Source organism: Notechis scutatus, chromosome 1 (assembly GCF_049901735.1).
Source record: "Notechis scutatus isolate UNSWTSFEM ecotype Mainland chromosome 1, rNotScu1.2, whole genome shotgun sequence".
In the NCBI taxonomy this organism is placed as follows: domain Eukaryota; kingdom Metazoa; phylum Chordata; class Lepidosauria; order Squamata; family Elapidae; genus Notechis; species Notechis scutatus.
In genome coordinates, this window is record NC_142009.1 from 302,337,728 (window position 1) to 302,365,000 (window position 27,273).

The window sequence follows — 27,273 nt, forward strand, 5'->3', positions numbered from 1 at the left end:
GTCGATTCTTAGCAACTGCATACATTTTTGTCAATCATGTTGTAATTCCTTGCAGAGTGCTGCCCAAATGATCTACCAACGTAAGAAGTAACAAATAATACGTGTGTGTGAGAGTGTGTACACTAAAATAAAAATGGCACTAAAAAACTGAGAACTGAGTGCAACAATGGTATACAATTGGAAACTCAAAAGCTTGGATTAAAAAATGTTTTTAGGTGGCAAATTTGGTAGGTATTCAAGTAGAAATACATATTGCCACATTAATAATGCACAAGACATAAATCAGATTTTATCTATATCTAAACTACAAGAGGTTGCTATTGTTCTTAGTTGGGTTTCCCATTTTGGATGGTGTTCCCTAAACAGTTGCATACATTGCCTTTGCCAGATGATGGCTAACTTAAACAGCAAGACAAAACAAAGCAAATGTCCTCCCTATATCATTTTTTGAGCTGTGCAGCAAAAAATATAGCATAATCACTAGTAAAGTGGTAATAAATTTCTTAGCAACTGGTCCTGTGGGTGTGGCCTAATTTGTGGGTGTGACTTGGTAGTCATGTGATTGGGTGGACGTAGCTTACTGACTGGCCATTGCTTGGTGGTCATGTGACTGGGTGAGCATGGCTTGTATGTAAATATTATAAATATTTATTTAAATATTGATTTTTTAATAAAAAAGAGCAACTTTTACCTAAAAGCAGACAAAGCAGGCAGGCAGATCGAGTTGCTCACAGAATCACAGATTAATTTAGAGATCTATCTATCTGCAATCGGCTATCTGGGTCTGTCACATAAAATTTGCTTGCAAGCAAACTCACAACACACCATGTATGTAAATATTGAATTTTTTTATTAAAAAAAGAGCAAATTTTACCCAAAAGCAGACAAAGCAGGCAGGCAGATTGAATTGCTCACAGAATCACAGATTAATTTAGAGATCTATCTATCTGCAATCGGCTACCTGAGTCTCCACTGAAAAGCTTTAGTCCTAAGGAAGGTTCGGCTCTGCTTTTAGATTAGCTAGAAAGCAAGAAATCCAAGGATTTCCTGCTTTCTAGCTAATCTAAATCTGGCAGAGCACAACAGCTGATGGTCAGGGGGAAAAATGGAAAAATAGCAATTTTCAAACTAGGTAAGTTGGATGGCTCGCATACTAGGTTAGGAATGGGTGGGTGGGAAGGGGCGGGGCCAGCCAGTGGAGTGATTTGCCGGTTCTCCGAACTGCGAACAATCATGTGTGCAGCGTTCGCAAGAAATCATCAGCTGCGCTGCCTGGACAACTGACAAGCGCTATGCTCAGGTGCGCAGCATTTGAAAATCCTCTTGTTTCCTGCTTTTTCAACCTCAGCTGTGCCGTGCAAAGCAGCTGAGGAGGGAAAAGCAGGGAATAAAGGACAGCCTAGAGCCCAGACAGGCATGTGGGCCAAACACCGAACCGGTTCGGTGTCAGCTGCTCTTCACAGCTACAGGTTCTATAGAACTGGGCCAAACCGGTAGCATCCCACCCCTGCAGTGAGTCCAGACAGATGTACCACCTGAAATCTACCTTGCTGGCCATGTTGGCTGAAGAAAATACAGCAATAGTTCAACTACTTCTGAAGAGAATAAGATGGGGAAGCCTAGCTTTTATCACTACTCAACTCACAAAGATTCCAGTCTGACCTACACAGCCAACACTCACTGGCACTGGAAACTTTCATTTCCAGATAGAGAGGCAAAGTACAAATACACTTTCAAAAATGATTGCCTCCATTGTGTTTTACTTGCTCATGGAGGACAAGGCATTAGGGTTAGGCATTCAAGTCCCTATTTAATCATAAAAAGAGGATTAATGATTCTCAAAAACTACATGGACACTATTTCATAATGATCAAAGCCCACCTCAAAACAGAAAATAATCACAAAAAAGAATTCAGATATGGATTATTCTAATTCCAAGTTGGTTTCACTGAATGTTTCAGATAGATTAAGCCCAAATTTGGGATAGCTTGGTTTAGAGTAGAACATATTGATGAAGCCTTTTGTATTCCTTAATTTTATATAATACATTTCATGCAAAATGCAGTGAGAGCAAGCAATTATGAGAGAATCACAATGAATATACCTGGTTGTAACTACTTTCGACTACTGCGGTGCCAAGTATTCATTCGTTGCATCATTACTGAGATTCTCATTATGCAAATATTGAATAAACTGCAGTTATACACCCACTTTCAATAATCAATGTTATCATGAAACAAATATTACACATGAAAAAATTATGCATATGAATTATTCAATGAAAGCCTGAAATGTGACAATCGCTATGTATATATAAATGATGGAAACCCCAAAATTTGTGAATGATAATGAAAATAAGCATCACCTAGATGACTTGCCAGTTAATGCTGACTTTCACTGTGAACTGTCCCCAATAAATTTTCAAGGGTTTGGGTATTCAAGGATCTTATAATAAAATGTCAGCACTTGGCAAATTGAAAACACTATGACATAGATGACATAGGCAGTCTTCTCCAGGTTTTATAACTTCTTTCACACCTACCCAGTATTCTAAATCAGAGGTCTCCAACCTTGGCAACTTTAAGACTTGTGGACTTCAACTCCCAGAATTCCTCAGCCAGCAAAGCTGGCTGAGGAATTCTGGGAGTTGAAGTCCACAAGTCTTAAAGTTGCCAAGGTTGGAGATCCCTGTTCTAAATGGCCAAAGTCCAACAAAATGAGAGATATACCAGTTTAAGAAAGCCTACTGTAGAAGGACAGCTAGGGATACTGTTTCAAGGCTTGCCAACAAATAGAAATCCTATAAGTAGTTCTGAGCGTGACTAATAGACAGTCCAAATCCAAAAGAGAAAAGAGCTGAGAGACATAACTAACCAGGTGGAAAGCGGCAGAAGGGTTTCCAGTGATGTATGAACCCCTCTAGTGAGGGAACAGAACCAAAAAGGTTTGGTGTTCTGTGATTTTCTATTCTGTTGTAAAGATGTGAACTGAGTTGTTCAAGCTTATCAAAATGTTCCTATTCCCCTGGTTTTAATAATTTAAAATCCTTTAAAATTTAAAATATCATTTCCCCCCCAAATTTAGTAATATGATCTTGATGTGTTCTAAATGAAATGTTAGTAGCCACATGATATCTATCACCCACTCCTGATGTATATAGCAATGATGGATGGATGCTTTGTGTCAAAGGTTCAGAAACCAATCCTTTTCTGAGGTGTTCCTTGTCCCAATGTTTAAATCCAAACTTGCTATTAAAACAGGGATAAATGTTCTGATATATTCCTATGGGTCAGTAAGAAAATATCAGTCAAGCATCTAATCCTGACTTAAGAAAAAAGCACACAAATCAAAACCCAAACAGCCACTTTTTAAAAGTATTTTAAAAGTATTTTAGTTGAAAATAGCATGTATTAAAGGGCATCCCTCCTTCCAATGGTAGTGTACAGTTCCTCTAAATCCTAGTGTGCAGCATAGAGCAGTGGTTGCCAACTGGTGGGCCACGGCCCACTGGTGGGCCGTGAGAAAATTTTGGTGGGCCGCAGAGAAATCTCACCCCCAGAGCACCCCCACAAAGCAATTAATCCAGGCTGCACAGAAACACAAGGCTGCGCTGCCCACATGGCCCGTGGGAACCCTCCCTGCCCACTCATTCCTTACCCGGTAAACTTGCCTGCTAAATTGCTATTTTTCCTTTTTCCGACCATCATCTGTTCTGCTGTGCCGGGAGATTTAGATTACCTATGAAGCAGGAAATGGTTGGATTTCTTGCTTTCTAGCTAGTCTTTAGATCTTCAGCTCAGCACAGCCGAACCTCCCTTAGGACTGAAGGTTTGCTTGCAAGCAAATTCAGTGCAGACTCATGGCAAGCAAATTTGAGAGACTGAGCTAGCCGATGGCAAATAGATAGATCACTGAATGATTCTGTGAGCAACTCAATCTGCCTGCTTTGCCTGATTTTGGGTAAAAGTTGCTCTTTTTCTAAATAAAAAAAATCAATATTTACATGCATGATGTGTTGTGAGTTAATTTTGTGAGTTTGCTTGCAAGAAAATTTTATGAGTTTGCTTGCAAGCAAATTTTATGTGACAGACTGAGCTAGCCAATGGCAGATAGATAGATCTCTGTATGAATCTGTGATTCTGTGAGCAACTCAATCTGCCTGCTTTGCCTGATTTTGGGTAAAAGTTACTCTTTTTTTAATAAAAAATTCAATATTTATATAAATATTTATAATATTTACATACAAGCCATGCCCAGCCAGTCACATTACCAAACCACACCCACAAATTAGGCCACGCCCACAGAACCGGTTAATGGTCCCTGGGATCTAAAATTATGATTTTGGTGGTCCCTGAGGTCCAAAAGGTTGGCGACCCCTGGGATAGAGTACAAGTTAAAATAAGAATTATTTTGCTGAACCAAGCAAGTAATGGCAAAAGCAAACTTTACCTCATGAAAATTTGGGTGCACAGAATTGTTTTCAGTGGTAGCCATATTGTTGCTATTTTGAGGCAGTGTGTTTTTCCCCACCACAGCAGCCTTGCTAAATGAACATTTGGTATGACTCTGAGGATCTCTTTTCTGTTTTCTTGGGCTTTTATTGTCCTGTTTTTTCAGCACATCCTTCATATTGCTCGGTAGATCTTGTTTGGGAATATTCCCTTCAGTGCTTGGGCTAAGGGGCTCATTTTCAGCCAAACAATCGACTAGAATTTCTGAGCAGATTTTGCTGTTTTCTAAAAGGGAAAGGTCAGTATCAGAAGGGGAGGTAGCAAAGGCATCCAGCAGTGCTGATATGGAGACATCATAATGTGGATAATAGAAAAGGTCATGAGGAATTATGGAAATTTTGGAAGAATTTGATGTTGTCACTGATGCTTCATTAGCATTATTAAGGCTTTTGGAAGTATTACTGATTGGTTCATATTCAGGTGTATAAGTTGTCTCTGAATTATCTTTAATGTCATGTCCATCAATTTCCTGATTAGTAGATGGAATTTCCTTTAAGTTAGATGATTGTTCCACGGGTTCATCATTTTCTGTAAGCTTAGATATTATTTCCTGATTCAACATCTGTAATATGTACTTCTGTGCAACATCTTGTGTTTCAGAGGTTGGAATTACATACTCGGGTTCATTTGTCAAATGTTCTGATACATTTTTTGACGAATGGGAAGTCCAAGGAAAGGAACAAATCTTACTCTCAGGTGATTCTTTTATTTCACTGGATGATTTTTGAATGTCAGAGTCAAATTCATCAGAGTCAACTGGTTCAACATAATCTTTATGGTAAATAAAAACAGTTGATGGGAGGTCATCACTCTTTACTGAAGCAGACAAATTCACTTGATTTACTTCAGATTGGTTTACATTGTTGGCAAGTTTAGCAATGGGACTGATCTGAACACTTCTTACTGGCAACGACCTAGGCCTCTGAGGTTCTTTTGTAGAAGAATCCATATAATCAGCTAGGCTGTCATTAGGTAATATACTTGTTGCATGAAAATTCTCCTCATCAAGAGGCAAAGTGAGACCATCTATTTGGGGTGGTAGTGATTGGTTTCCTACTAGGTGAATAGGATATATATGTTCTCCATTTTCATTCAGGAGTAACACTTTTTCTTGTTTTTCTTCCTCTGGTATCTCTTTAATATGGACATAAGCAGATTCAATTGGAAATTCCTTGTCCAGATCTGAAAAGTCTTCCTATATGACATTAAATATAAATAATAACAATGAATACATAGAATCAGAAAAAAGTTGAATGGTTATATTTTTCAAAACACTAGGCAAAATAATTGTTCTAATTCAATATAAATGAACGGTTCTTATCAAGCAAACTCCATTAGAACTAATAATAACGGAATGCAATTTGAGAATTCCATGTCTGTTCTGCTTTTTTAACTCTCATAGCATAGATGTGAAAGTTACTTTTTAAAGTCTATATAGAATATAATTCCGCTACAAAAAGTTGAAGATAAGGCATTGGACAGAGACTTGGATAAAAGTGAACAGTATATGTTTAATTGTCATTTGCTGAAAATTGAGGGTAAGGGAATATGACTATATGCATGAATTAATCAATATGCTGATTGTCATTTTTTGAAAACCAGATTCAGAGAACTTTGTTTTGCTTGTGGGAAGCTCTATACTCAAGGTCCAATGTCTTCAACAAGCCAGTCTCTGGGGTCTGATATCTTGTACCATCTATTTGATTATCTTTATAATCTAAATTAGGTTCTAAAGGATTCACACAGCCATAACAATCATCAACTCAATTTGGGCAATTTATGATGAAGGTACCTTCTTCCTTCCAGAGCAGCAAAATCCTTGATATTTGCTCAATTCAATATGATGCATCGTTGTAGAAGATAATTGATTTGATTATACCTTAATTTAAAATAATAGCTGAATCATCTTATGATTATAAGAATATATTGAAATATTAATACCAACAACTGACAAAACCTGACAGAAGTGGGCAACAATCATACAAGGGTAAAAGTCGGAAAATCAGTAAGTATTCCTTACTTAATCTATTCAGCATGGTAATGTATCAGAAAATCACAAGGAGTGATACTATATAATCGTGTTGGCGAACCTATGGCATGCGTGCCAGAAGTGGTATGCAGAGCCACTTCTGCCGGCACACGAGAGCTCACCTGGAAGAACCCCACTACGCATGTGCATGCATGGTGCCGCCTGACAGCTTTTTGTTGGGTATCTGGCATGCATGCACAGGGGCAGGGAGTGAGGGAGATGCGTGCGCATGTGCAGAGACACGGGGGTCATGCATGCATGCACAGAGCCACATGGCCCGTGGGGGGAGTTGCGTGCACATGCGCAGGGGGCATGCCCCCCCCAGCATGCACTGCCTTCTGGGTGCTGGCACGCGCACACGTGCAATTTTCGGCAAGGGAGCCGAAAATGTTAGCCACCACTGCTATATAAGTATCTTAAAAAGAAAAAAAAAGTTAAAAAGTGAAGCAAAATAAAACACATACCCCTTCCAGTTCTGGAAAATGCTCCAAAAACTGTGCCACATATGTCATGATGGACTGTTCATCAGGTGAATCAATCATAATATCTGGAAAGAAATCACATGAAGCATCATTTCAATATTAACCAAAGCATCCATGAATGAAAAATAATTACCATTTCAAAACATTGTTTTTTCAAAACTGCATCTTTACTTTATTCTCATTTAATATGTTTGTACCTTAATATTCTTCCAGGTACAAAAGTTTCTTTTAAAAAACAAGCATGATCTAGAAGATGATTCTAGAGCAGTGGTGGCTAACCTTTTTGGGGTCCTGTGCCAAAAATTGTGTGCTCACTTGCACATGCGAGCTTGTGTGCCAGCACCCAGAAGGCAATGCGCCCCCCATTCCACCTGCGCATGCACGTGCAATCCCCTCTTACCTGCACTGCACCTCCAAGCTGATTTTCAGCCCATCTGAGGCCTTTTTCGGCCTCCCAGAGGCTTGAGGAAAGCTTCTGCAGCCTTTGCAGGCTGAAAAATGGGCCCGTTTAGTCACTTCCGGTATTTCCGAAAATACAGGAAGTGATGAAACAGGCCTATTTTTCGGCCTGCAAAGGCTTTCCTCAAGCCTGTGGGAGGCCGAAAAAAGCCTCAAACAGGCCAAAAATCAGCTGTGAGGTACGCGCATGCGCAGTGAGGTAAGTTTGCCTGCAGCTCACATGCCGGCACAAATGGCTCTGCGTGCCACCTCTGGCACACGTGCCATAGGTTCACCATCACGGTTCTAGAGTAACCAGTGCTGGTATCCTTCCTGATAACAAGTTTGCTAAATTAAAAATATTTATTTTTCTTTCTTTTTTCTATAACCTTAGTATTTATAAGATTGGTTTTTGTTTTAGGAAGATTCTCAACATGCAATCTGTTAGGCTGAATTTATGCTATCACTTCTGTTTTGCATTAAATGCCAGAATGTCCTAAACCTTGTTCTGAACCATCCCTCATAAGAGTAGAATGCATGTTATGATTTATCTGCCCTATACGTTTATCTGTTTCTGCTACATATACATGCTGGTGACATGCAAAGATAAGTAAGCTACCTTCTGGTTCCAGAAGCCTTGGAATACCCAGATAGTCTTGTGCAGTACAGAATGCATCCTCTAAGTTTTCTCTGGGAGATTTCTCTAAAGCTTGCTTCATATCTACCAAGCTAGAATCTATTGCTTTGATTACAGCTAAGAAGGCCAGGCCACTTCTCCAACTTCTGGTAAAGTCCTGAATTGCAACACCATATCTAAAAGAGAAAGAGGCACTATGAACATTCAGATACAAAACACAACAAGCTTAACAACTTTTGGAACATGAAAAAATGTTGCAATAAAATAACTCAGATTTAGAAATTGAACCTCACAATTATAAACCGACAACTAAATTTCCAGGTTTTTTCATATATTTATTTCTTTGATATGTTTTAATGTTATCCTTCAACAGAATTAATTCCACACCAGTATTTATGTTTAAGAAAAAAAATATAAGAATATATTCACGCATATGACTTGATGCTGGTTAACTCTAGTACACCTTAAAGCTTAAATGTACTTCTTATTTTAACTGAATTAATTTAGAACTGTTTTAAACATATATCTAATTTTACTAGTTTTTCATTTGCATGGAAAAATATACATCAGTTAGAAAACTCCTTTATTTAACAAATGCCCATTGTCCAGACAGACAATGGTCATAAATTTACATAGAAATGCCATCAACAAAGCTGTTTATAACAGAGAATGTAATAAACCCATGCTCAAATACACTTGGTTATATCACAGCATAGTTTATTACCTGTGAGACATGAAATTAGGAGTTGAAATGATTGGCCCCCTAGAAGTCCCTTCCAACTGAGTAGTGTTTGATTTTATGGCCATCACAAAATGCAGCTTGGACTCCATCTAGGAAGTGAATTGAGTCCATCCCATGACCAACTGACAGCACTGCTGGACACTATCCACAGTGGCAAAGGGAAACTGAGATTGGACATTATAGAAAGTCCCTAGTGACACTATCCCCTGGTCAGTGAGTAGCCCAATTTGCTTCCTGTTTGGCTTGAGACATGTCCAATAATGGCATAATTCACTGAGATTTCAAAATAGACTAATGGGTCTTTATACTCAGGAAAATGAGAAAAAGATAATTCTCCCTATCCAAGAATATGCCTGTATGGGGGTAATGGTGCTTAATAATTTTTAAAGCAGAGATTAAATTTTAGGTAGAGACAGAAACACAGAAAGAACTCGGGGCAAGTTGCTCTGTAATAATTTGGAGGAATTATAAACTGCTTCCTGAAATCTAATGGGCAAGTAAACACAGTTTATTCAAATGATTTAAGCAGTGAATGTCTATATTTGCACAAGATGAATATTTGAAAATATTGCCATAAGCTTTTTGTAATTTTTTCAAGCAAAAAAGCCAACTTAGGTAGACAGTTCTGATTTAGAATATATTCTTATAGAAATGTGATGTGCATAACAGTGACATTCCATTGACCCATTTCACAACTGTTCTATAAGAAGTCATTAAACACAGAAGACATGGAGAGGAAGCTGCTTGCATTTTAGAATAGCATTTTAGCTGGCAATGAAACCTCTGACTATTCCAGGCACAAAAGATTGGCCTCTAAGCTGCATATATAGAGATGAAAATTAATCTGTGGACAATGGAATTTCCCTCCAGATAAACAAGATTATTATACCCCTTTCTTCTTTGAGATTAATGGGTAGAAGTGGAGGTAGTAGAATCACAAAGCTGAATTCCAGTTTTATTTTCTGACAAATTATGATTCTCCCCACTTTCTCCAAGAATACCTACAAAGAGAAGGAACTGGTACATTTACTCTGGTTTCACATAATCTTTGTACGGTAATGTGGATTTGCACAAACAAATCAATTGCAGAGAAATTCAGAACAGTGTTATCAACACAAAGATCTCAGAACAGGAACACCAGGAAAGCTGATCAGCTTGATAACAGGCTCAGTTACGTTCTGTTCTTGCACAAGATCCCCTTTACATTGCTTTAAACAGATCAAAAAAGGGCATTTTTCATCCCTCTAATAGGCAATGAAATTGACTTTTGTTTTTAAAAAGCGAGGAGAGCAATCAACATACTTTCTAGTTTTCCTTTGAACCCAAGTTAAAAGAGCCTTGATTGCTTTCCGCTGATCCTTCACTGAAACAGACATGTTTCTCTCAACATTAGGGGTGCTGGGATGAGATGTGTCCGAATCAGGGCCACTTGGCCCTGATGACAGGCTAGATGAGGAGGAGTTCCTATCGAGGTTGCCTGTAAGTTCCTTTATCTGTAATGAAAAAGGCAATTATTAAGGTCAGAAATACAAAACAAAGATCTATCGTGCTTCCCAAACAATCAGCCTTTTCATTGCTTTAGGCAAGAGATTTCTTGCAGGCACCTCTTCAGTGCTAAGACCCAGAGTTCAGCTGAGGCCAATTTGATGCATCTGAAAACAGCTGTCCGTGCCCTGTATCACTAGCACTGGCAACTGGCATTCCAATAGATATCCTAAAAATGCACACCACCTTCCAACAGTCAATATTTTTGTAGTAACATGGCCCAAATATGGCCCAAATTACAGATATTGGTGCTGTAAGTAAACAATCCACAAACATGCTCACTTTAAGAGTAACATATTTATTCTGTGGACAATATTCTACTTTATTTCCACAGCTTTAAGAGGTTACAAAAATTAATAACTTGCACATAAGGTATTACAATGGGGGCAAATGAATATAATGTGCAACTATTGCTAAGTAAAGAGCCTTAGCCATTAATAATGTAGTTGCGCAGCGAAGATTTAAATATATACAGTATGTGAACTGCTTTTGCTCATCACCAAAAAGGTAAGCTTTTGAATTTTTCTTTTATCCTGATTGATATGTAATAAATCTACTCATCTATCTATTGGACAAAGTCTCCTTTCCATAAATAGATCTCTTTCTCTTCAGAGAAGGAATTGTATTACAGCCGAAAATCCTGCTTGAGAAAAGTGCTTCTGCTATTTCCCCCTTAAGTGCTGCAGCCCTTCGTGTATCTGCCTTGCTATCCGAGAATCCTACTTCCCTGAACATTGGATTTTCAGGGGAATGCCTTCCTGTAGTTGTGTTCCCATGAACTCTGCTCCAAACCCTTCTTGCCTTTGCCAGAACAGGACATCACATCTCCCGCCCCACCCGCCCAAGCATTCATGGAAAAATAATGTTAAAGAAAGGTATTTCTGCTAAATATGGATTATCTTATATATGACAATAACATGATTTATTAGAATGCAGCAAACTGCCTTTTTGGTGGAAAGTTACCAAATGATAGGGGGAAAAATACTAGACTTTGGAAGAGATAACAAGTGACAAGGAGCAGGCTCAGTTTGGAGTCCAGTGTTAGTTACACTTCATGAAGAAGGTATTTTTGGAATGCCATAATAGCAGTAAGACAATGCTAAAATCAATGCCAATGTTACTTTGCAGCAGAACAGGATAAACAACCTGCTCTTTTAATGAGTAATACTCCGTACCAGGCATGGAAGACTCTTTGCTTTTCAAAGGCCTGACATATTTACTTTTTAACAGATGGTGGGGCGGGGAAATGTCTTCTCGTGTTTCCTGGCTTGTTAGCTTCCATTTTGCCATTTGAAAATTTGGCTCACCTTTAAAGGAATAATCATGTTTAGGAAATAGCAGCTGAAATGGTGGCAGCAGGAAGGAAAGTAGTAAGTGGCAAAATAATTGAAAGGAAATGTTAACGTTTTTTTTCTTCTTACCACATTCACCCAGCTACTGTATGATTATCTGATCAAGTCTGGCCCATTCTAAACACATACAGTACTCAGAAAGTGTTTGGTTGGAAATTATGTTGCAAGTTTTTTTTTTCTCCTTTCCCTAGCAAAGAAAATCTATTTTGATTTGGCCATTTTGAGGGAAAAACAAAAATTTTAATTGTTTTTAATTGAATTAGTATGTAGATTTACTGTTATTATTATTTATTTATTTGTCAAGCATGTATTAGATAAGATATAATTAGAACATGATTATGATTACATGAAATGGGTATGAATAAAAGGGGACATTAGGACAGGGATGGTAGGCACATCGGTGCACTTTGGTACTAGCTAGTACTAGTTTGGAACTAGCTATAAAGTTTGACAAAACTACCCAAAACCCATTGTTGGGGAAAACTGGTCCAGTTGGCTGAGCAATTGGGTGGGGGATTGGACTAGATCAGTGGTCGCCAACCGGTGGGAGGAAGCAGCACCCCCAGAGCACCCCCACAAAGCAATTAATCCAGGCTGCGCAGAAACACAAGGCTGCGCTGCCCACATGGCCTGCGGGAATGCTCCCCGCCCACTCACTCCTTACCCTGCAAACTTGCCTGCTAAAATTGCTATTTTTCCTTTTTCCGACCATCATCTGTTCTGCTGTGCCAGGAGATTTAGATTAGCTAGGAAGCAGGAAATGATTGGATTTCTTGCTTTCTAGCTAGTCTTTAGAAAGTTTAGATCTTCGGCTCTGCCAAACCTCCCTTCGGATTGAAGGTTTGCTTGCAAGCAAATACAGTGCAGACTCACAGCAAGCAAATTTGAGAGACTGAGCTAGACCATGGCAGATAGATAGATCACTGAATGATTCTGTGAGCAACGCAATCTGGCTGCTTTGCCTGATTTGGGGTAAAAATTGCTCTTTTTTTATAAAAAAAAATTCAATATTTACATACATGGTGTGTTGTGAGTTAATTTTGTGAGTTTGCTAGCAAGCAAATTTTATGTGACAGACCCAGATAGCTGATTGCAGATAGATAGATCTCTAAGTGAATCTGTGATTCCGTGAGCAACTCAATCTGCCTGCCTGCTTTGCCTGATTTTGGGTAAAAGTTGCTCTTTTTTAATAAAAAATTCAATATTTATATAAATATTTATAATATTTACATACAAGCCATGCCCAGCCAGTTACATGACCACCAAGCCACACCCACAAATTAGGCCATGCCCACAGAACCAGTTAGTGGTCCCTGGGAACTAAAATTATGAGTTTGGTGGTCCTTGAGGTCCAAAAGGTTGGCGACCCCTGGACTAGATGACCTACAAGGTCTCTTCCAACTCTGTTAATCTGTAATCTAATCTATTGAAGCATCAGCATCTGACCAATCTCGCTTAGGCAAATAATTAGTTTAAATCAGGAAGGCTAAATATTCCATTTAGTACTTTTTAAAACAAATTCATGAGAATAATAATGCTTGTGATTTTAACTAACTCTCTTTGTCACCAATAGGGGTTTCCCCCCACCCTTTTAAACACTGTCCATTTTAAAGTAATGTGGTTGCTCACTGACCATTGAGGAGAAAGTGTTTACAATAGAGAATGATGTAAATTATTTAAATTATATTAATGGCAAGAGGGCACAAATTTCATGTGGTCTCCTGCTGGCTATCAAGTTCTCACATAGGACTTAATCCTGAAATGTCACTGAAAATTTTGCTGCTTTTCTTAAAATTAAAAATGATCTAGCAAACTGGGGTTGAGTTTCCAGAACAGCACTTCTAAATCTCCCAATCTCCCTTACATTAAACCCACAATGATTATCTAATAGTTGTAATGTGTTTTAATGGGCTTTTGTTATTGTTCAATTATTTATATCTGCTTTGTTTTGGATTTTCTTTTTTAACTATCTTAGCCTTCCATTACCATGTACGTGAGATGGGCAGCTATACAAATTAAATAGATTAAAATAAATAAATATCATCTAGACAATCTCCCCAAGAGAGTGAAGGGGCTTTTATGGGTTTGGGAGTTAGCAAAATTTAATTGCCCAAATTGGAATAACTCAGTTGCCCAAATTAGAGTAAGCAGAAACAATTCCTGTTTACCTGAAAGTCATCAATAGTTACAATCTCTAGTACAAACTAGAGTTTCCTAAAGATATGCTTTAATATATGTAGAATTGAGTATGATATACGTAGTTATGCAGCATTTAAATATTTTTTTAAAAATGTCTCTAAAAAGGAAGAATTTTAAGAAGCATGTGTCCAAAATTAATCAGACTTCAACATTTTAATTAAGGTTGAATATTGGTATTCAAATATTTGTGGTATTTATGTGTACGAACTTTTTAACACTGATTTTCAATCCTCTCACTGAGACAATAGATTGGATAGGTTATTATAATTAAATCTTTTATTCAAAACTGGCAATTCTCTCCTCCTAGAAAAGGTCCAAATTCGCTTAGGTAAAATTCAGGAAATATTGATTAGGTTTGAAGGACTTGCTGTTCTCCTTCCTAGAAAAGTTTTCAAGTCCTAATTTCCACATTCAGGTAATATTTTCTATCTATCAAGGTGGCATAAATAGAACTCTCAATCACATTAAAGGTCATCTATGGAAAAAAAAACCAGCAACATTTGTAGAGAGTAGAAATGAATAAGAAGTATTATTGGCCAAAATCTGGTTCTCAATTCATAAAATAGGGAACAAATTAGATCTGCTCTGGACTGGTGTTTTTAAAAAGTTGGAAGCATATTGATTACATGGCTAAATCATTGTGTGGCATTTCACGGTTTAATGTCAGTCTTAGTATAGTGAAACAATGCACATCTACAACTGTTTAAAAAAGCAGTGTGCAATCTTTTATTTTTGACTGAGTCCTGCACTTGACTTTTTGTGGCATATTGGGAATCATATTCTAAAAATTACTTCAGGGCAGATCTACAACTGCTCATCTACAACTGTTTAAAAAAGCAGTGTGCAATCTTTTATTTTTGACTGAGTCCTGCACTTGACTTTTTGTGGCATATTGGGAATCATATTCCAAAAATTACTTCAGGGCAGGATAAAAAGTGGATAGGCCAAGGATAACACTTAAATTTGATTTAACATAAATGTAAATGTAAGTAAAATTAAATAACATGAACACTATGCAGTGTCCCCATGTGTTAATTTTTTCTCTCCACCAAAATAAAATGACAATTTGTTGTAAGGGTTTCTGGAATCTACATCTGAGGATTGTGAGGTTCAATTGCAACCTTAGCTGGGGCCTCAAGTTTTGCATCTCTGTTTAAAACATAATTGGCAAGATGCATATCATTAAAATGAAGAATGCAATGACTGGAGACTGATCTAAGATTTGGATGAAAGTCAGAAGTATTTAAGTCAGGCTGGACATATGTAACTAGATGAAGAAAATCATTTGTGAGGATAAAGGAAATGTTCTGAGAAGGAGGTGGAGGAAGGGAGAAAAGAAAAAGGTAATAAGGCTCAGGTGATGGGATGGTTTCCATAGTCCAAATTTTGCAATGTTGTTAGACAAAAAAAATACAGATGACAGAAAACATCTATTTAATTTGTATCCCTTTTTGCACACCAATCTTTTCTGTTGAAAGCAAAAAACGTGAATTATAGCATTGGATTTTTTTACCTGAAAAAACAGGATTATGTTCCATATCAGGCCCAGTACCATGGAGGAGTTCCCATCTGCTATTTCAGATGCATCAATGCTAACCAGCTTTACCTAAAGAGAAACGGTTTGCATTTTTCAGTTACGTTTTCAAATAAATATATATTCATCAAATAATTGTTTTTCAGTTGTGAAAGTAGAGAATGTATGTACCATCTACATTTCTCGATAAGACTAGGCAATTTTTGGTCACATTGTGCTTTTTTACAGTGCAATAGCTACTGACTGCAGTTTCTATCTACACGTCTATATATGCTGTGCTAGTTTACAATATACAATAATATGGCCCCACATATTTTCTTGCCTGTAGGACTGGCATTTTCTCTTCTTGCTACCTTGTTTTACCAGGTGTCAGCCCTTTTGAGACAGGCCAGATCAGGGAACAGACTATTTAAAAGCTTGTCAATGTTACACTATGCCCCTCTTAAACCAAACAGAACCGAATGACGGTTATCTTGAGTTACTTTCATACCTCTTCTTCCTCCCAGGGCTAAGTTGATCTTTATTTAATAATTCATGCATTCTCAAGTTATCTTGGTATTCCTCTATACCAGCCAACAGCAAAGACAGTGAACGATCCTTCTATTTTTATTTCAACATAAAGGATTTTGGCCATATTCAATGAATGAAGCTGTATGTGTGCCTGACATTTATGTTCCCGAATACCCATGGACCTCATGAGCAGCAGCAGAAGAAGGTGTCTTATCCAGACTAGAATTATTGATACTGCATTTAGCAACTGCTTTTGTGGGCCAGTCATGCTTAGAGGCAAACATCACTGCCAGTCCTTTGTGTACTTTATTTTTTCTGACGTCCACAATCCTCCTCTATCACATTTGTTATCATAATCATAGATGTATTATTATAGATTGCAAAATCCCTAAGGGCTCTCAACAGTGCACAGATAAACATCTAAGAAACAATATATAAATGGGGTCAAGATCCAGATGCCCTTCAGAAGAGCTCTATTTTCTAGTAGCTTCCAAAAGCCATGCAAGGTGGGAGCCAAGCTAGGTGCTCATTGGGAGGTCCTTCCAAACAACCAGCCCAATCAATGAAAAGCAGCACCATTGAGTTTTTCCCTCCTTTACCTTCCTAAAGTAGGGTAATACTGATAGTTTTTCATGAGTTGATTGAACTGACCAAATCAATTTGTTTCAGAACATGCAGTCCTGCAGGTATCTAGACACCAAGCCATGTAGGACTTTCTATGTTAGTACCAACACTTTAAGTAGCACTCAGAAACTTGTAGGCAATGAATATAGGGCCCACAACACTAGTGTAATATGTTCCCTTCTATTGAAAACTGATCAGCACACGGGCTGCTGGATTTTGAACCAATTGCAGCTTCTAAGTGATCTTCAAAGGCAGCCTCATGTAGAGCATGTAAAGTAGCCCAAGCAAATTTGGGTGAGAACATGAATTACTGTAGCAAGAACCACTCCAAGTAGGGTTGCAACAGGTGCATGATCTGAAGCTAGGAAAAGTCCTCTCTGGCCACTCTACCTGCTTTTCTGGCAGAAGCTATGTGTCCAGAAGAATGCCTAAGTCACAAAACTGATCATTCCGGTGAAATGCCACCTTGTCCAGAGATAATGTTGAAATGAAAAAGAATCTCAATGGACAAACAGTAATTCTGTGTTAGTAGGATTCAGCTTAAGCCCTCTTCCATCCAGACTATCATACCTCTAAGTCAGGCTGTCAAATTCCCAGCCCACAGGCCAGATGTGTCATGCGCTGACCATGCCCACGCCTGGTTTAATGAAGGGGGAAAAAGTCCCGATACATCAACTGATGATGCTGTGATGCAGTGAGTTTGACACCCCTGTTCTAGGTAAATTAGACCACATAATCAATTCCCTGGGTAATTTACATCTACTTTTACCAAGACTGACTATAATAACAGAATCCTGTCTGATTTGGCTGTACCTTCTCCTTATGATTCAGTGAATTAGCAAGGTGGCTGTCTGAGCAGCTTCTAGACATTGGCTGGACATTCTGGGCTTAATGTTTTAGCCCTTTTTATCTTGGAAATGGAGCATGTATAACTCTGTTAGGGTCATTATTTTCCACACAGCTTCAAGACACCAACAGGCTTCTGTGGAATGATCAGTCTGGCTTAGCATCTAAGTGTTAAATAGGAGGGGGGAGGGAACTAATCCTTGCATCATCTTACAAGGGAGTAGTCCAGGTCTCAAACGTCCAGGGTGTTAAACTTACAGCCCGCGGGCCAAATGTGTCACGTGCTGGCCACGCTCACAGGGCCAAATGTGTCACGTGCTGGCCACGCTCACATCCGGTTTAACGAAGAGGGGGAAAGTCATGATACATCACGTGATGAAGTTTGACACCTCTGCAGTCTGGCCAATCTCGCCTGCCCTTCCCCCTCAAGTGGAATCATTCATCAAGGAAAGACCATAACAACTGAATATAGTGACTGCATTCCTCAATCACTGCAGATGGTCCAGAAGGATAACATGCTTGATGGTATCAAAGGCTGCTGAGAGATCCAAAAAGGGCAAGGATGAATGCATTTTGTCCATCTAGGTCCCAGCAAAAATAGTCTATGGCAGCTATTTTAATAGTTATCTATTTAGTAATAAATACTGGTTTGCAGCTTAAGATGAACATAATTGCTCTTCAAAAATGATTATACTGCACAAAATATACCTTCTAAATATTTTTCCAATATTCTCCTATCTAAAACCTACTACTAATTTACTTATGAAATGCCACTAGTATTGATCACAAGGTATTCAGTTTACTACCAAGAAGTATAAAAATTAACATATTTTAGATTCAGCATCCTTATGAATAAATACACTGTAAGCTAAAAAGGAGCAATACTACATCAAAAATATATCTGCCACCAGAACATGGTACTACAGGTAGTCTTTGGCTTACAACAACAATTAGGGCCAGAATTTCCAGTGCTAAGCAAGGTAGTTGTTCAGTAAGATGCACCTGATTTTACTTTTGCCACAGTTGTTAAAGAAAATTGCTGCAGTTAAGTGAATCATGCAGTCATTAAGCTAATTTGTCTTCTTCCATTAACTTTGCTTGTCAGAAACCAGCTGGGAAGGTCACAAGTGGTGATTGATCCCATGATCCTGGGATGCTGCAACCAGAATAAATAAATGACGGTTACCAAGCACCCACATTTTTTCATATGACCATAGGAATGCTGCAACAGTTATAAGTGTGAAGACTAGTTGTAAATCACATTTTTAATGCTGTTGTAGCTACAAACAACAGCAATAGCACTTAGACTTGTATACCACTTCATAGTGCTTTACAGCCCTCTCTAAGTGGATTACAGAGTCAGCATATTGCTCCCAACAATCTGGCTTCTCATTTTTCTGACTTCAGAAGGATGGAAAGCTGAGTCAAGCCTTCAGCTGGTGGGTGAGGTTGAACTCCTGGCAGTGAGCTGAATTAGCCTGCAATACTGCATTCTAGCCAGTGCCACACCACGGCTCCACCAGTTGCTAAACGAACGGTTATAAGTCAAGGATTATCTGTACTTGAATATGTTTCCTTCATTCTGGGATTCTTGGCCCTTCCCACGAGGGAAAAACTTAATACAACTAGACACGGGGAGAGCTTTTTCTCTTGTGCCATCACTTTGCTAGACACCTAATTCTCACAGTGCTGTCTAATGTCTATGTGTATGTGGTATGGCTGTAGTGTTATTTAGCCTTCTTGTGATCAACTTTAGTCTCTCTTTTATTGATATTGAGTATTATTATTCTGTTGCTTTGTATGTACACTGAGAGCTTCTTTACCAGAGACAAATGCCTTGTTTGTTTAATCACACTTGGCCAAATAAAGTATTCAGTTCAATTTAGTTAAAAAAAAAAACTGTCCTTGTGTCTAGTTGTTCTGACACACAATGCCCTGTAGCACTATCCCAAGGGAAGGAGTTGAAACAGTTTATGTCCAGAATGTAAGGAGTCTGCAGTCTACAGGTCTCAGTCATCCTCCTGATCCGTGCAATAGGCAGGACTTTTATGGAAGGCAGGCTGGTTGCAATTATTCTTTCTGCAATCTTGATTATCTGTTGAAGTTTATACCTGTCCAATTTGGTTGCTGTACCAAACCAGACAGTTATAGGAATATAAATAATGTACTCAATAAAATTAATACTAATAACTTCATATTTGTTTAATAAACAGCAAAAAACAATAGTGATTAAAAGTTTGATTTTATTTTATAAAGTTATAAATGGGCCAATGATCCATACAACGTTTTATAATTTATAAAAACTCTTTCTGGTGGGCTTTTGTTTTGTTTTTTAAAAAAATAAGATTTTAAAAATTGGACACTAGAGGAAACTAGAGGAAACTAAAGATTGCAATTAAAGGAGATGAGCACATAAACTCAAATTATAATTACAGAATGAAGCAAAATATTCCAACATTGGACATATTGAATGATATTTTTGAACAATGGGATCAGAAGTTAATTTTAACAGTGTCGGCAGAGACATCCGCCTCTATGGAGAAATGGTGTCTAAAAGATGTTATGGAAGAGGAACAAGTTCTACTTGAGAAGACTGAGTCTGAGTTGAATACTGATTTATAAATTACAGGCTACAATAATTACACGGGAAAAGTTGCTACACTGGACATGTAAAAGAAACAGTTAATGTTTTAATACTTAAAATGGATATATAAACAACAAACTAAGGGAGTGACTTAGATAATTTTCTTATATTGAATTTACAAAAGAAGCTTGTTAAAGTTTTGAGGAATCTTGTGAGAAGAAACAGAAAAAAATAAAAAGAAATCAAGTCTTACGAAAATTATTTAAATGGACTAAAGTAAAAGGAAGGAATTTAAGTTGGTTTATTTGATCAAGGTTAAAATAGATATATTGTTATCTCTGAAAACGTTTAATGGCCTTTTGATGACACTAATACTGAAGTGATGCATTATGTATTTGTTTATAAATAAGAGTTGGAGTATTTAAGGAAAGGTGTTAAGCTATTAAAAGTATTAATATTTGTGATGAAGTAAGAAGTAACTTCTTTATGTTTCTTTTTCTTATTTTTAATTTTTTATTTCTTTTTCCTTTTTTATTTCTTTTCTGCACTTTCTACTTTCTTTTTACTCATCCATTTTATTTAAGCTTGTATTAGTTTTTACTGTTGTAATTATAATCTTTAATAAAATTATTTTATAAAAAAAAAACCAACCTGCTTGCCAATTTATTGGACAATTTGTTTTTCCACGGGTTAGAAGCATGTCAAATTCATTGGTTTCATTAAATATGCTTCAATGTTCTCACTTTTTTCCTGACTATACTGTATATGTATATATAGGTCAGTTTCAATCTTAATTCATGAAAATAGCACATATCCATAGTGCTTAAAACCTCACTCCCTATCCCTTTTGACACAAATTCTGTGATTAAAATGTACAATAGCAACATACATTATTCCAAGCACAAACATGATAAACATCTTCTGATATAGAATTTGGACAGAACCCTGCTCCGTATTGATCAAACTGAATGGATGCCAAAGTATACACTACTGTCTTCCAACTCACCATTACCAACTGCAGCCAATGATGCAGAAAACACTAGAGAACAACATGATATCAAAATACATTGCTAGTGGGTTCAAAAAATGCATTAAAATATGTCTTTGTCGTGCATTACCACAATTACTACTTTGCCCTTCAGTTACATATCTGAATTTTTTAAGCCGAAGCAATTAAGATTATGTTGTATATCTCCATTTCTGACCATTTTGTGATTACACAAGGCTTCAAAATTCATTATTCTATTCAAGTTACATTTATTAGGTTACTCTGATAATTGTGTTCCGGCCAACTGCATGAAATAGAACAGGAATCCTTATAAATGTGAGAGCCATATGAGCTTGTGGGTGTTTGGCACTGTGAACATAACATGTTTTTAATGCAAATGGAGGCTTCAAAACTCTCAGCTATCTTGGAGGCATCTGCTTTCTCCATTCATTTTTACTTCATGGCTTTTAAAACAGTCCCTGCTTTTTAGGGTGTGATCAATTTACTCAAAGGTAAGATTTCAGGGTTGGGATTCAGAGTTCTTATACTGAAGCATATATCACAAGACAAACAACAACATGTCTTACTTATTCCCAATAACACTCCCTGCAGGCAAAACCGGAAGCATGGGAATTTCTGCTACTCCCAGTGACAAGGTTAAATTCCAGTATGATGCCTCCAGTATTTCTTAAATAATAGCAAGAGTACTGGAACTCTCCCATGACCCTTTCAGTTTCTGCATAGCTGCACACCATGATAGTCCCTTTGAATCTCTTGTGGTTTAATATTTAAACTAATATTTTAACTCTCCTTACTGCCAAGGGAATTTGAAAATGTTTTCCTATCTGCTTTTCTCTTAAAGAATTCAAATATACTGCCTCCTGAGGAGTAGAAGGAAAATGTACAATATTAAGACATCACTACTGTCCTTTCTCATTCAACCTGGATCAGCTCAGCTCCAGTCAACATGATAATTGTGGGAACTGCAAACCAACTTATTTGGGGTACACTAGGCTGCTGAAGGGTGCCCTGGGGTGAGATCAGAGTTGTGATTGATTACATGTGAAATATTTAAGCTGGTAATAGTTATGTTTAAAATGAGCCCAGATGAACTCAGTTACTCAGATATTCACTGGGAATGGTGCCATATGAAGCAATGTCTGAAATACATCGTTTGACACTGGCTGACTTCACTCATTGTGCTGAGCTGTAGGTTGTATAACCATTGTTAGTAAAGTAGCACCATTAGATGAATTCATGTTTTGGGGCTAGTGGGCAAATTTATAACTTCAAGTGCATGGTGTGGGCAATGTCACAGAATGGCTGCCACAGCAAATATGATCACTTACAACACCCACCAATTTACCAAAAGGCAATCGGGTTAGGTTTTTCCTCACCACCCTCTCTACCACTTCAGCTTACCATTGTCTCTCCTCATCCCAAGACCCGATGACCAAATTTCAAAAGAAAAAAAGGCACTAGTCAGTAGTTTCCTATCATTTTCCCTTTTTCCTTGCCCTCTGAGGGCCTAAACACATTCTAACTGATGCTTAATCTTGATGCTTTGTTTCATAACATACAAGATTCCCATGTATGTATTTATTTATTTATGTATTTTAAAAAAACCTGAATCTTAACCAAGTATGAAGTAGGGCAGGGGCCCTCAACCCCCAGGTCACGGACCAGAACCTGGATGCACAACTGGAGGTGAGCAGTGGGCAAGCAAGCAAAACTGAAACCATCCCCTTCCCCCTCTCCCAATCCATGGAAGTATTGTCTTTCACAAAACCTACTGCCAAAAGGTTTGGGAGGCGCTGAAGTAGGGAACTTATCACACACCAAGGAAGACATTGGCAAGCACACTGGCATTCATGGGCATCAAACTGAGAAATCGAGGACTAAATTATCAATTTCTAAGTTCACACAAAATGCAAAATACAACAATCCCACAAATCAAGGTTTCCAAAAATAGAAAAACACAATCAATGACAAGGAGTATTACAAGCAAAATTGTTACTTTAGGAACAGCCTACAGACAACTGACACTCTAAGAAGCCAAGGAGACTCTGATACTTCCATTAGTTTTGCTAAGGATAATATTGATTATATACCATTAAAACTTTCTATTTCCGAAGCCTTAGCATCTGTCATAGCTGAAGGGTTGAGGAACATGCTTAGAATTCATTCACAAAAATCTGAGTCAGATTCAGGTTAAGCATGGGTCCACAATGAAGAACATCTATTAAAATTTGCAAGTTGCATAGTCCTTAGGATTTTTTTTAGCTTTTTGGCTTTCATTGCAATCAGAATTGAATCATTATTATGCCTGTGTTGGAAGTACAGAAATTATGAAGGAATTAAAAGTTGCCTAAGCAGTAAGGAGCTAAGCTATATCCATGAAGTCATAAGGATAAATTGAAGATTAAAACAAAAAACAATTAGGGAATGGAGAGTTATGCTGGGAGAAGTTTCCTGTGTATGCCCACTGTATTTAGCTCTTGTAGATTCAAGAACTCCCCTTAGAGTAGGACATACTCTGATTATATTATCCTAATTTTTACTCTGCAAAATCCTCCCATTATCAGTCACTTACAAGTATTATAGGCACCCTCAGGAAGGGCTGGACACACAGATCAAATCACTCCATCTGTCCTTTAAAAAGTTCACTATGCTTAAGAGCAGCTTCACCTTACATACTGAAGTTGAAGCACCTTACTATGACATATTAAACCCCTTAGCAACCAGATAAGTATGTGTAAGTGAAGTGTGATGTAACAGCACATGCAGAATTCAATGGCATAAGAAAAATAATTCAGGAGGAGAAAAACTCCCACAGTACCGAAGCTTCATTTTGTAATTTTACTTGTTAGTACAAAACCTTCATCAACCTTTTTCTATCTGGGATGAAGCTCATTTGTCCAAGGCTGGCAAAGACCTCCTTCCAGATCCATAATATAAGTAATTATACACTTGAAGGATTTATTTATTTTAAAAAATGGCTGCCCAGGTTGTGGAATGCAACTGGATGGCTAGCAACAATAATAAAATCACAAACAATGGAAGAAAAATCAAGAAAAGCCAGGAAACTAATCCATCATCTGCATCTACTCATTTATGCAATCTCTGGCCGCCAACTATACTATCACAACACCTAAGGAAACATCAGTTGTTTAACAGATTAACAGAGTTGGAAGGGTCCTTGTAGGTTATCTAGTCCAACCCACCACCAAAGCAGGAGACCCTACACCATTTCTGACAAATGGTAGTCCAATCTCTTCTTGAAAGCTTCCAGTGATGAAGCTCCCACAACTTCCAAAGGCAAGCTGTTCCATTGGTTGATCGTTCTCACTGTCAGAAAATTTCTCCTTATTACTAGGTTGAATCTCTCCTTGATCAGTTTACATCCATTATTCCTTGTCTGGCCTTGGGGTGCCTTGGAAAATAGCTTGATCCCTTCATCTCTGTGGCAGTCTCTGAAATATTGGAACACTGCTATCACGTCTCATCTGGTCCTTCTCTTCACTAGACCAGTTCTTGTAACTGTTCTTCATATGTTTAATTTCCAGTCCCCTAATCATCCTGGTTGCTCTTCTCTGCACTCTTTCCAGAGTCTCAACATCTTTTTTATAGTGTGGTTTATAGCTAACCAGATGGTTAAGAGAGTGAGGTGTCTGCTGGATCTCAAGGGGATGGGTATTCCACAAGGCAAGGCTGCTATGAAAAAGGCACGCTTGCTTAGTCCCACTAGATGGCTACATTTAAGTGAAAGGATCTGCAATGTGTTCCCTGGGTCTGATCTGGTGGAATGGACAAATACCTTCAGGGAAGGTAGATCCATAAATAACCTGGCCCTGTGCATATAGGGGTTTAATTGATAACTAACACCTTGAATTGCATGAAAAACTGGGAGTCAATGCAGCTTACACAGCAATGATGTCACACGGCAAACTGAGGGGTATCCAGTTCTATGTGAGTTATGACTTCTGGGTGGTTTTAAAGGGCATAAAGCCTATTTTTTCATTTGGTAGTGGAGAGGTACCTAGCAGTTAGGAAGGAAATTGGCATCTACGTGTACAAAACAGTTGCTATCAGCTCTGCAAATAGCTAATGAATAAAGCAGTAATTAAGAAGGAGAAAGAATAGCAGTAGTAGCAACTTTGAAAGGAGAGACAGCTAAATGATACAATGTAGTACATTTGTTTTTGATGCAGCATGATGTACACTTACTTGGAATACACACAATGTACTCTGTTCTTTTTTCTTTCTTTTTTAATCAATGGCTAACCTGTCTAATGCTGCTCGGCAAAATGCAGACTGTTCAAACTATTATTCTGTAAAATCAAAATAGGTACAGATAGTTCTTCACTTACAACTGGTTGCTTAACAACCAAAGTTACAAAGGACCTCCCCAGAGTTACTTATGGTCTGTTTTTGGAGATACGATGGTTGTACTCCACCTCGTAGTCACATGATTGTATTTAGGTGCTTGGCAATAGCTCACCTCTATAGTTGTCCGCACCATGTGGTTACATGATTTTTTGTCACTTTCTGATATTTACTTCTGATTTCTGGCAAAAAATGGCCATTGGGGGAAATGGATTCGCATAATTATTGCTGCATTTACTTAATGACTGTCATGCTCGCTCATCATAAAAATGGTCATAACTTCAAATCCAGTCATGTGATGTCTCAACTTGTGACTGCAATAACCTGTAACTGTAATTCTGGGTTCAGTTATGGTTGAGGACTACTTGTAGGTGTGAACTTTTTAAAAAAATTAAAACCTAAGAAAGACTATCGATTTATATTCTGAAGATAAGTTTTTGTTTTATGAACAGTACTTTTATTTTATACTGCAATGCATTATTTCCTGTAGAAGAGCTTTTCTTGAAACTGTGAGTCACTGGTTCCCAAGCCACATTTTCTAGATTTCAGTTTTGGAAATTAAGAGGTCATAGTATTCTGAAGACCCTCTCCAATTTATTATCCTGCAATAATTTTTTGAACTTCAGCTTTGGCATGGTTCAAGCAGCAATGACCACACATTGCCTGGAGATTATGGGAATGGAAATTCAATAATATGGAAGAAAGCTGTTTCAGATTTTCAGCTACTGGACTATTTTAGAACTCTGGCTATTCTTTAATAGAAAAGTATAATCCTTGACATAATTGGAAATACTCAGAGCCTGCCAATTAAAAGCATTTCTTGCATTCTTCTAATCATTTAATCCAGCTGAAGCCTTTACAATATTTTAGAATTAATCTAAAGTAGATTTTAATATTCATTCTTTGCAACCAAATAGATTTTAATGCCTCTTGTATGCAGACCTGGCATTAAGACATAATTATTGGGCACATATGTTCCTTAATTAGCATAATTTTTGTTAACAGAATAAATCACCATCACACAAATTACTTACATTGCTATCCTCCAAAAACTTAAGGGCTTTTGCAATATTGTTCAGTCGAAAAATACGATGGGTTGAAGACTTGTACTCATGTAGCTAAAAGAAAATCAGAATGGATTGAAAAGAAATCTAACAGTTCTGCTGATTTGTATTCATTAAAAAGTTGCTGACTTTTTAAATTTTAGAATCAATAATTTGGCTTGTGAGCAGAGCCCTCCATGTTTAAATCTTGCAAAGAGTTTAAGGTATTGAATGCTTTAAGGTACTGTAGGTTTTAAAAAACAATTTAAATTTATTATTGGTATATTATTTCAGCCTTGATTGCCAAAATAAGTAATTCTTACTCTAAGAGATATTGGAAATGTAACAACCAGGTTGGATTTTTTTTGTCACGTGATACCAATGTTGTAAAGTCCTGAATACTGGGAAATTATACAGTACAACAGACTTTGTAGTTTGTCATTCTACCTGAGATATTTGTATGAAATATATGAAATATCAGCAATGATATTTTCCTTCAAAGTTTACTAATATTGTATATGATAATGACTGGAAGGATTTTAAATAATTTATTTTGGAAAAGTCTGTAATTCTTTCTTTGGAAGAATAACTAATAATATTATGGGAGTTGCTTTAATGCCAAGAATAACTTCCTAAATAATAAGAATATGAATTTGATGCTAATTGGAAAGCATTCTTGGATTATAATGTTATATACAACCCTAACATCCAAGATTTAGGTTTACCTATCAAGATGAGGTAAACTGGTTGTTTTTGTGGTGTGGAGACAATAACTTGGTCCTTAACACCAATAAGACCAAGGAGCTTATAGTGGACTACAGAA

General features: G+C 37.5%; 1 protein-coding gene across 2 annotated transcripts in view; it reads right to left on the reverse strand.

The window, feature by feature from the left end:
* Positions 1-27,273, reverse strand: part of CLMN (calmin) — an 87,833-nt gene that overhangs the window by 7,436 nt on the left and 53,124 nt on the right. For both annotated transcript variants that reach the window (XM_087952117.1, XM_087952118.1), the window contains exons 4-9: positions 26,442-26,525; positions 15,449-15,541; positions 10,142-10,332; positions 8,080-8,273; positions 7,005-7,087; positions 4,450-5,706 (exon numbers count right to left, since the gene is read on the reverse strand). In XM_087952117.1, the coding sequence (XP_087808243.1) occupies positions 4,450-5,706; positions 7,005-7,087; positions 8,080-8,273; positions 10,142-10,332; positions 15,449-15,541; positions 26,442-26,525 (1,902 nt within the window). The remainder of the gene's footprint in view (positions 1-4,449; positions 5,707-7,004; positions 7,088-8,079; positions 8,274-10,141; positions 10,333-15,448; positions 15,542-26,441; positions 26,526-27,273) is intronic.